Below are 11,727 nucleotides of genomic sequence, written 5' to 3'. Positions count from 1 at the left end.
GACCCTTAGTGCCGAGCACAGAACAAGCTCTCAACGTTAAGTCCCCTGAACTGAACAAATGGAACTGGGAGCCTCCTGATGAATCTCGCTGTGATTACGCCACTGCGACTGCCTTCCAGCACTCCATTCCAAAGCACCTACCTGTTCCACCCTCACCACGTTTTGCAACATCCCCCTAAGTCATGATCTGGCTGGCTTTGCAAGTTCTGAAAGAATGGTAATCTTTATTCTCGCAATCTCCCACCACCCACCTCCAAGAGCTCAAGGACATGCAGATCTCACATCCTTGCCCCAAAGTTACCTGTGACGGGCTGCTGCCGGGGTCCACCAGGTTCTGGCATGCCATCTGGATAGCCTGGTTTGCCCTGGCAAACTGGATGGGGTCCACAAGGCCCTGATGGCCTGCCTGGCTGTTCGGATCAGAGATGCCAACGAGGTATGCAGCCTGGAAGGGAGGACGTAAACCACAGCTCAGGCTCGCTGTACTCCTAGATAGGCCTGTGGGGGAGTGTGGTCCCACAGTATACATACAACAGTCATTCTCAGGTGCTCCCAGTACAAGGTGGTCAGAGTCATCTCATCAATAAGAGTTTAGGCATGGACAAGCTGACACTCGCTTGGGCCAGGGACATGCCAGCAGGAGTTTGCTACGGGCTTTTGGGAACAGTCTCCTTGTTCTTAAGAAAGCCTCAAGAAGCTCTTCCATGGGGCATGACCAAGGATGGATGCAGACCTGAGTGCTCTGGCAGCCACCTTATGACCATGAGGGGGACCAGCCTCAGCATGGAGCTCACTCTTTGGCGGGAAGATGGCAGAGGGGAAAAAATGTGGGTGTAGACTGATGGTGTGGAGCTACTGTGTAGGCCAACCCTGGAGCCTGCCCTACATGAGGATTTCTCATCTCGTAGCCTAATGTATCCTTATCGTTTAGGCCAGTATTTGAAGCGGTAAGTAAGAATGAATAAAATGGTTCAGAGGAAAAAAACCGCAATATTTGGTCTCCAAGAGGACAAGAGGCTACAAGAGAAGGTCTTCTCATCAAACCCTTTGGAGGTGTTAGCCAAATAATAGGGAGAAAATGAATCTGTGAGGGAAAGTTCTAACCTTAACTCATTTCCCCTGAGATATGAGGGGCCAAATAAGGGAAGGTGATTTCACCCCCTAAACTAGGGATGTTTTTCTTTGGTTCAATAAAATCTAGGCTCAAGGCAATTGTCAAATGATAAATCCTTCAAGGTAAATGCTGACATTCTTGGAAGTTCAGTTACATGAGCACAGCAATTATTGGAAACACACAGCACAGTTGAAGACAAGCCAGGAACATGCCTGATCACGACTCTGCGTGATGGCATGCAATTTTTTCTCCTTCTGATTCTAAAAAGAGCATGACTAAGACTTTTGCAACTCTAAAGCCTCAGAGGGAATTTGAATTGTGTCATACCTATTTTTTTCCCCAAACAACTTATCTGTAACAATGACCTTAAAAAAAAAAAAAAAAGAAAGACCGGCCTCTGAACCCTCAGGCTGGGTCTGCAGGGTTCAGTGTTCTCTCCAGGCCGCTCTGCTCCAGGGGTAACGGGCTGAGGTTTTGCCTAAATGCTCAGCCAGCAAGAGCCACCACCTTCTCCATGGTTTCCGTGGTGATGGGTGGAGATGGAGCTGAAGCTGAAGCCCCTGCGTGCCTCCCACAGGGACCCGGCACAGGACAGGGCTGGAAGGCCTGCATTGTGGGGCATGGGGACCCGTGCCTTACCTGGGCTGCAGCTTCCGTCAGCCCACAGAGAGCCTTGGACGCAATCCCCACACACTCCCCAAAAGCAGGGAGGTCCCCGGTCTTGGCATTCTGTGAAATCCCTGCCATCGACTCTCCCAGAACCTGCAAAACGAACCACCGGCGATATTCCGACCAGCATTCCTTCAGACCATGGGGTAAAGGGGCTACCCGTCCAACTTGAATGTTCAAGGCCACTTAATTTACAATATTTGCCATTATTTTACTTTATTTGCAATAAGAAGAGATTCAAGATAGTGATATCATTTCTGTTCCGCAAAGAGAAATAAATAATGAAAGTCTGAAGCTTTCACCCAAAAGTTATCTATATCTCAAGGAGGTACAGTTACTATACACAGATCAATAAACTAAAATCTATACAGGGCAGCCCTGTATGGGTGAATGGTCTAAATTGAGAACTGTTAGTTCCCAGAATATAAAATCAGACATATCTACCGAGCTGTAGGTGAAGACCATAGCCGGAAAGCAGAAGACACACTCTTCCCAATATTATTCACTTATTAATTGATAGTCTTTAATTAATTAATTAATTTTGGGGGGCTGCATTGGGTCTTCATTGCTGTGCGTGGGCTTTCTCTAGTTGCAACAAGAGGGGGCTACTCTTTGTTGCAGCGTGCATGCTTCTCATTGCAGTGGCTTCTCTTGTTGCGGAGCACGGGCTCTAGGCGCTCAGGCTTCAGTAGCCGTGGCACGTGGGCTCAGTAGTTGTGGCTTGTGGGCTCTAGAGCGCAGGCTCAGTAGTTGTGGTGCACAGGCTTAGTTGCTCCCGTGGCATGTGGGATCTTCCCGGACCAGGGCTCGAACCCTTGTCCCCTGCACTGGCAGGCGGATTCTTAACCACTGCGCCACCAGGGAAGTCCCTATCAGAGGGATGTAAAATAACAGCTAAAAGGGATTTCAGTACTCAGAATCTAACCCAGAGAGGTCAAGCACCATGCACAAGGTCAGACAGAAGGTCACGCAGGCAGGGGCAAGGCGCCTGCCCCACATCTGGTGTTGTGTCTTCATGGGCCTCCTCATGCCCCAGGAAGGCAGGCCCTACTTTCCAGGGTCACAGATCTTAGAACTGAAGGATGTCCAACAGAACGCTTTAGGGAGACTATCACATCCAAGTCTAGAACCCAACACAGAGCTCTTTGTTTGTCAAGAAGCCATCTTGGATAGGGAAAGAAAGAAATTCCATTCATCTTGCTTGCATTCATTTTATCCTGACTTTGAGGCATTCTCAAAAACACTGGTGCAATTACCATAGATCAGTGTTTCTTGACCTTTTAAAATATTATTATTGCTCTGATAAGAAGTCTTTTTAGACCACCCCCCTCCAACTGCCACCCACGTTAAATTAAATACTAAGAAATAAGATCTTGTTGAGCAGGGTTAAGATTTGGAGAAGGGAGGACACAAACCTTTGTATAATCTTAGATACTTTCACCACCCGCACCCACCAAAAACCCTCCACAATTTTTCACTCCCTTTGAGAATGCAAGGCATGGATAGATGGTGAAAAGAACACACAGGAGGGTCTCATATAAGCCAAGGTCATTGAAGGGCTTTCCTCACTAGTGCAGTCCCAGTTGAAGGAAATACATGCTCTGACTCACAGTAAGACCCATCCCTCATAGGGTATGAGCAGTGGTTCTCATAGAGTGGCCCCTGGACCATATGGTAGGACCTGGGAACTTGTCTGAAATGCACAATCTCCCCCACCTTGGGATCTACTGAATCAGAAACTCAGGGGTGTGACCTAGCAAGGTGTGTTCAACAAGACCCCCAGGTGATTCCAATGCACAGCTAGGTTTGAGAAGCACCTGGGCAAAGGGCACCATTACAAGGCTTTAGGACACAGGCAGCCATGCAGAGGGGCCACGGGCCAGTGCACACAAAGCATGTCTTGATTCTTCCCCGCAATGAGGAGGGAAGCTAACAGCACAGCCAGGCTTACCTTGGAGTTTTCCATTACACTCTCGATGCAGTCAAAGTAAGAGAGGTCACTAACAGGTTCATTGGGATTGTCCAACATCCCTTTGACAGTCTACAGAAGGAGAACACAACTTAAGAGCAAGCCTTATAGAACAAGGGAAACTCAACATAAAATACCAACTATCAACTTCCCCTCCATACACAGGATTCTGGTCATTACCCAGATTCTTGAGAGGAATTTAGATCACAGTGTCTATGACTTCAGATTTCCTGCGGGCAACACCACACTGATAGGGGTGGGTGTGTCTTGGTTAGCTTTGACAGAGAAAAGAATCTCTTATTTTCAAATGTGAAGGAGAAGCATGGTATCCACAGAACGGGGACATTTTTTTCGTAAAGAATCTGAAAGTTAGTGGGAGGCAATATACATTCATGGTCAATGAGTATAATTTCTCTGCTGGATAACTCCAAGTTCACATATCAAGGACAGGTTCATTCATTTCTTCTTGATTAGTAGGGACCTCAGTTTTCAATTCTGGGACCTTTCAATGGGTAGGCATGAAAGAAGGTAACCCCCCCAAAACCGCCCACTGGAATGGTTCATTTGTTTTTAATTTTAAAAGTATAGAAAATGTTGAATCTTGTTTAGGTCTCCATCAAGGAACAGGGCATGGGGCTTGCTTCTTCTGCCTTTGTCTCCAGTCTGCTGAAAACCGTTGCTAGCTTTCATGTTGCAATAACCTTTGATCATCGTTTATGAGGGACTTTTCCAGGGGAGGAAAGTCAGGGGACATAGCCATCCATCTTCCTCCCCGTTGAGTGAGAAGATACAGTGGGACCTAGCAGACTTTGGGGCACAGCCAACAAAAAGACAAGGCCATGTGAGTTACTAAGGGTTGGGGGGAAGTAATGGTGAAACTGCTGAGTTAATCAGCAAAGATCTGAGGGAAAGAGGGCTGCATAAAGAAGGCATTCATTTCATTGAAGAAACTCCTCCCACTCCTTGGATAATCAAAATTGCCTTAGTAACAGCAACACTGAAATAGCCATAATTTTGGCAACCAAGGATACCATTAAGGCACAGAGTATGTGCATCTGGGCCAATAGACCTCATTTAGATCAACAGTCCACGTATCATTTATATTTGCAAATGTGAACAGACCAGGATAGGGCAGTAACTCACCCAAGGTAGGAAACATTCTCCACTGTTTTCAGAATGCTTCAGTCCCCTGCTTATTCTCACTTTCGGTTGTGCCAATGGCCTCTTGCCATCGGCAGACTGGGCCTCAATCAGACCCTTCAGAAACTGCAATCAACCCCCCACCCCTAACATCTCTGGCACGGTGGGTATCCCTGTTCAGAAAACTAAAGGTACACTCGGTACAACCAACCCATATCTACTGAGATAACCATTTGCCTGTTTCAACATAACCTGAATTGGTTAGGACTGCTTTAGAGACAAGTAGGCACATTGATTTTATTCTTGCCCACGTACACTCTGTGGGTATAAATGAATTTTCCATTAAAAATAAACCCTAAGTATGAATATAAATTGATAAGCCCTACACTGTGTCTGGGCCACTAGGAGCCCCACAGCCACCTTGACTGTATAGTAATAAGTGTTACTCCTGGGTTTTCTCTAATGAGCCCCCTACATGTTACCAAATACAATGTATGGGAAAATCATTTTTACTCATAAAGCATATCTATTCCAGCTTCTCCCAAACACCCCAGAATAATCACTCCCAAACTTTTTAGGTAGAAACTGCTTATCTTCAGCCTACACTCAATACCATAGGCCTCTTCCTGTATGAAATAAAGAATCCTTTAACAAAGCAACTCTTAGTGGAAACAGGGAAGCCGGGATGATAACCCCACCAAATCTAATTATTCTTTAATTCCTTCCCACTTGGATTAGAACTTTGGCTCCAATAGTTTCCCAGGAAAGATAAAAGGTAAGAATAGAGGAGAAGAACCTGACCCGGAGGGAAAGGACAGACACACAGACACTCTGAAATCCTCAGCAGCCTTTCCAGGGACTCACCTCGAGCTCCCGCAGGGCGTTATCACATTCCTTCTGGCCAGGAGCTTGCTGGGTGCACAGAGTGATGAGCTGATTGATGCTCTCCGTCACAGCTCTGCGACAAATACGGAAAGAGTGTTTTTTGTTTTGTTTTGTAAAGATCAACAGTAATTTCCCCAACAATGTTTTGTAGGTTCGCTAGGAATACAATTAATTAACTATAAAGGCTGTGGTCCCTGTGACAGCTCTTCCACAAGGCTCTAGACCGCCAGTCCCCGACCTTTTTGGCAACAGGGACCGGTTTCGTGGAAGACAATTTTTCCACCGGGGGGCAGGGGTGGGGAGTAGCAGATGAAGCTTCCCTTGCTTGCCCGCCGCTCACCTCCTGCTGTGCGGCCCGGTTCCTTACCGGTCCTCGGCCTGGGGGTTGGGCCCCCTGCTCTAAACAACCAAAAATCAACCACAGCCAGGGAAGAGAGAATGAGAATCCCTACCTTGCTTCTCATTATCCATTGATTTACCCTTAAAAGTATCAATACTAATAGTTCTCTTAAGAAAGTGTGGCTATCTTTAATATATTCACAAGAAGGAATTCACAATGAAGTTGCAAATGGCAAACAGCTCATAGTAACACTGTTTTCAGAATCCTTCACTAGCAGCCCATAGGAATGGGATGATCTGAGCTAGGCTATTTTGGACAGCCTTTGTACAGTTTGGACTATTTTGTATATTTTAAAAGTCACACTGTAAACTGTGCCTTATGGTTTTAAAACCTCTTCTTACCATTCATTTCTACATGACTGACCAGTTCCTAGAAGCTATACCAAAATTATTCTTTAAAAGAGCTATTTTCTTTGTTAACATTAATAGGAATCAGAGATTCTCAGATGATTTTACATGTGTTTCCATTCTTCTTAGAACTTAAAACACAGCCCAGATTTTTTTCTACATTGGCTAGGGTTCCACCCCTCCTGGACAGCCTCTGTTTAGGTTGCCATGGATGATTTATAAAAGCACGGTCCATTTGAGCTAATTTCTTTAACAAGGTGTGAAATACGGATCCAGATTTTTTTTCATGGGGGGGATATATGAAGTCTAATTATTCCAGTACCATTTAAAATGCCATCCTTTCTGCACTGAATTGCTTTTTTAACTTTGTTGACAATCAGTTGGCCATATTTGTGTGGGTCTACTTCTGGACTCTATTCTATTCCATTGACCTGTGTGTCTAACCCTTCACCAATACCACACTGTTTTGATTACTGTACCTTTACACTAAGTCTTAAAATTGAATACCCTTGTTTTTATAAATGAAAAAAACAGACACACACACACACACACACACACACACACACGAGATAATTCCCTAAGGAGATGCTACAAATAAGAAGCAGAAATAAGACTTAAACTCATGTCTATCAGACACATAGGCCAGATTCAAAACCATTTTTCTGCAGGGTCATAACTGGTCCATAGTTTTGGCAGGACCCTGAATTCTCTATTCACAGTCAGTTAACCATTGCAGCTAACAGGCAACTTAAAATAAAACAAACAAAATCAAAATAGGACACACATTGCTGCTAATCATTAACACTGTCTAATATAAAGATGTCTCATTTTATTAGTTAAATTGGCTTTGCAGCTTCCCAGAGAATATCAAATTAGGTGAAAAAAGATGTTGCCAATGTACAAAGGCAATCAGCTTAACTATTTGATGAGGAGCTACTGCTTTGAATTTTAAATTTAGCTAGAGTGATGGGAAGAAGAAAAACATTCCTCAGCTCAAGAAAGAATCCCCAAATAGTTTGTGTAAGATTAACTCTAGTGACTCATTTATTTGGGGAAAAGTGCTTAACTCAGTAAGGTGTCATGGGGAAGCACTGCCTTCCAGGTGCAAAGCAAAACAAGAACAACTGAGATAGCAGGACAATCTCTAGCTGGGACCACCTCTGGAAGGTGCAGTTCATGACGTATTCACTGGAAGGGTCCCCCAGAGAGTCCAACACCATTTTCTGCAATGGCAGCCTTCAAGACATACTTCGGAGTGGACAGGCTGGATGTGTCAACATAACAAAGGGTACAGCCCTCAACTGTGGTGACACGAGCATTTGGGGAATATTTCCACGTATCACACAAGCTTTCCATTTGGCTTATTTCTTTCAGTGTTTCCTGTGTATCTACATTTTTAAAAAGCTAGTCTTTATATAAAGATTTTTCCATTAGAAACTAAGTGTTTACAGGTATTCCCTGGCAGTCCAGTGGTTAGGACTCTGCATTTCCACTACCATGGGCCCAGGTTCAATCCCTGGTTGGGGACCTAAGATCCCGCAAGCCATGCAGTGTGGCCCCCTCCAAAAAAAAAAAAAAAACCAAAAAAACCCCCAAAACTAAGTTTACAATTGGTAAATCCAGAGAATATATAGCTATTCACTGTCCTTTCAACTATTTTTAGAAGTGAAAAATGTTCAACTAAAAACTTGGGGTAAAAAAACAACAACAAACAGACTAAGAGTTTGTGGTTGGATAATCCTTAACAGTGTCAGCACAGCACTGCATGTTTGAATTAGTCACTTGGGTAATACTGATCCATGACTAAAAAGCATTATTTAGGTATCATTTATCCCCATAACTCATTTTAGAGTCTGGATTGCATAGCTAAATAAACTTAGTGGCACAGAGGCAAATGGTTATATAGATTTGACAATGGGAAACAGTATTTTCATGTTTCAAACTACGGTACTTATTTATAAGAGCAAAGGATTAAAGATAACCCAAATATGCAATGATAAAGGACTGATTAAATGTATAGTCTACAACAGAATTCTTGGCACCCATTAAAAGTCACGATATCATATTCCTTATATAGAAAACTGTATATAAAATGTAAAAACCACATAAGCCCATACCTGTAAGAATATACATATGCATAGTAAAATGACAACGACGTATCACAATGTTCACAGTGGTTTTATAATATTATTTTAAAGCAGATACCAGTAAATCTACTAAAGCATTATGAATTAACCTACTTACACTGTTATAAAACTACAGCCACAATTAGCTGCATCCTCCCTTTGTTCTATGTAAATCCAAGTAGGCTTCAACTGTAGTTGCTTTTAGTTTCCCCACACTTTTTGGTAATGATCAAAGCCATACAAGTTTATTTTAAAAAATACAAAAAATTAAATAACTGTAATTTTACCATCTAGAGATAGTGTTTTCCTGTAATTCATTCTTTATCTAATAAGCATATTTAGCCACTCTCGTTTTTTAATAAATTGGGATCTACAACCTCAGAGGTTAAAGGCTTTCTAACCTACAAATCATTTAGCATTTAGAGATACTAAATTGATTCAGACAGGAGTTTGTGAGCTCTGGAAGGAAATTTTATATGGATATAGAACTGGGGCGGAGGTGAGAGAAGAAAATCAACCAGTTTGTGCTTTTGATTATTTATTAAGCTCAAGTCGTCCAATAGCGAGCTTGGAGGGGACTAGAGCAACTTCAGATGATTCCCTTCCTCAAAGGAGGATGTGCTTAGAAAGGCAACTTAGAGCAAACTGAAATTCACCTGTCTGTACTCCCTGGGTCCTACCATGCACAAGGCATGGGGAGTAAAAAAAATAATACAGTTTAAGTCTCTCTAGGAAAGCAAGGTGCTTGCAATCCAGTTGGAGAGGCAAGACAATGAACAGACAAGACACAAAGGTGAGCCAGAGGAAGCAGTGATGGGGGTGTGAAACCAGACAGGATCAGCCAGACACAGGCAGGACTCGCTGGGAGTGAAAGAAAATGAAAGCCTCGACCGTGGGCGTGGGCTCTGCCTATGAAGGAGGGCCCAACATGGACCAGAGCAATTGGAAAGTCAGGGCTCAGCGAGATCCTGATTTGGATTACGGGAATGGATCATTCTAGAAGAGACCGAGAGACAGAAGAAGGCCCAGTGTACATTTTTCTACTTTACAGCATGGAAGTGCTGCTTGCTGGGACATCCTTTTTCACCATCTCTGGAGACAGGAAGACTCCTGCCTGGCAGGAACTTCAAAGCAAAGGGTGGTCCGGGAAGAGGTGCCTCCTGCAAGGTGCTAGGGAGCCCTCAGGGGACTGGAATGCAGCTGAACACCTGGCCTAGGATGGCCCTGATGCTGGCAGCTGTGGGCGTCAAGTCTTCAGCCTGGGAGTCCTTCTGGCCAGGGTGACTGTGGTGTGCTCAGCAGTTTGGGGAGGTGCTCAGAGTTAGGGCACTTCCTCCTTTTGCCACTGCCAACTGGTTTCCCACTTCCTTAACTAAGTTCAGGGAGCATCAGTCCAGCCCCCAGGCAGGGAAAAGCCTGATGAATGGTTGACAAAGGGTCTCCAGCTCCACCCAACTTGCCAGAAAAGAGCCAGAGCCAAGCAGTTACACAGAAAGAAGACAAACAAGTCAGGAACTCAACAGAAAATGACTTCTTCCCCACGAACATCAGAAACCAAGGGACCAGCTTCCTCAGATGTACCTGGGCTCAGATGCAGAATGATGAGCAGAGGGAAAAGCACACATACTCTACTGCTCTCCCAGAAGTAAACCATTTTTTCCTAAAGCAGGAAGAATCACGGAGACTAGAAAGAACAAAGAAAGGGTTCAAGTCTGCTGAGGTAGGAGCAGGCTGCGGCTGAATTGGTCCAGGCCTGGGTCCCCACAGTAGCATCTCTGTGGGGCCTTTGGGGACATCCACATGAAGGACAGGCAGGCATGGCTGTCTCAAGAAGAGGGAGGGCAGTGGGACTGAAGATGAGGACGAGAGCAATCGGATCCCTGCTGCCCAACTCCAAAGGTACTTATGCACTGGACTGTTGTGAGGCCCAGATAGAATGAGGGTGGCATGCCCTGATTGTGCCCCCTGTCCTAACTCCACCAGGGCCGTCCCAGTCTTACAGTGTGTGCCCAGCACCCAGTGCTGGGCCGGGCCCTTATCAGGCATGTGGGAAAGATCTGTTTAATGAACAAATGAAGTAACAAGAGAATGAATGAAGGCACCCCAGGTGGGCAGAGCTTTACCCTCCAAGGGGAGCTGCCTGACTCACTTGACCTGGCTGGAGCTTCTGCTGGGAAATCACCCCAGGGAGCAGTGCTTGCCAGCATGGGCCAAGAAGCCAAGGAGAACAGGCCAGCAACTTCCTGCAGCTGTTCCAGCCCAAGACTATCAGTTCACGTGATGATTTTTGAGTGCTGACTTGGCTATGAAGCCATCAGGCTGGGAATTCTGTCAACTGCTGAAAGCCAGGACAGACAGAGGCAAAGAAAGCTTTTTCACCTTGCCTCCAGGTCCCTTCCTCAACGTCACCACCAGGGGGCGTTCAGACACTCACAGAGCCAGGACACCAGCAGCATGCTTTGAGGTCCTGGATTCCCTTCGGTACTGGGCTTTCAAAAGGCCAATTTATACTCTCCCCTCATTCCCACAATTTAAGAGAGTCGACAACATGCTCTAAGTTGGAAACTGTAATTTTGAAACGATGTGAAAAATTTAAGATAATGAAAAACATCTGAGTTCAGATACCTGGCAACATTAGTTGCCTTACCCAAAGGTTGTTTGTAGGAAAAAAGAGTGATTAAGAGGGTTTTAGATCAGAAACAGCTGCACAACAGAGAAGACATCACTGTCCCTCTTCATCTCCACCATGACCCCAGGAGGGCACTCACCTAATGGAACAATCACAAACAAAGCATAAGATGGAGGTGGGGAGATGTGAGGATATTTTTCCCATCACCTAGTGGCTCTAGCTATCGTTTGAAGGTAAAGTATGTATCTGGGAATAAATGAAGAAACTCAAAGGTTTTGAAGGCAACTGCTCTGAAATTACCTAACCCCTCCATAAAAATAAAATAAAATAAAATAACACTACAAGCAAAGAGGAGACCAGAGACAGGTTTTAACCAGTGGTACCATGCTACCTTATATATCGAGAACTGAACAGAGCTCAAGGACAAGGTAGTCTGTACACATCCCTA

General features: G+C 44.7%; 1 protein-coding gene across 3 annotated transcripts in view; it reads right to left on the bottom strand.

Annotated features, from left to right (window-relative positions):
• The window catches only part of TLN2 (talin 2), a 451,691-nt gene that overhangs the window by 95,661 nt on the left and 344,303 nt on the right, over positions 1–11,727 (bottom strand). For all 3 annotated transcript variants that reach the window (XM_082618383.1, XM_082618385.1, XM_082618384.1), the window contains exons 33-36: positions 5,757–5,850; positions 3,735–3,824; positions 1,754–1,876; positions 302–445 (exon numbers count right to left, since the gene is read on the bottom strand). In XM_082618383.1, coding sequence (XP_082474509.1) covers positions 302–445; positions 1,754–1,876; positions 3,735–3,824; positions 5,757–5,850 — 451 coding nt within the window. The remainder of the gene's footprint in view (positions 1–301; positions 446–1,753; positions 1,877–3,734; positions 3,825–5,756; positions 5,851–11,727) is intronic.

Source organism: Mesoplodon mirus (genome assembly GCF_964341445.2).
Source record: "Mesoplodon mirus genome assembly, chromosome: 4".
NCBI classification, from domain to species: domain Eukaryota; kingdom Metazoa; phylum Chordata; class Mammalia; order Artiodactyla; family Ziphiidae; genus Mesoplodon; species Mesoplodon mirus.
This window is presented reverse-complemented; position numbering and strand designations above follow the sequence as displayed.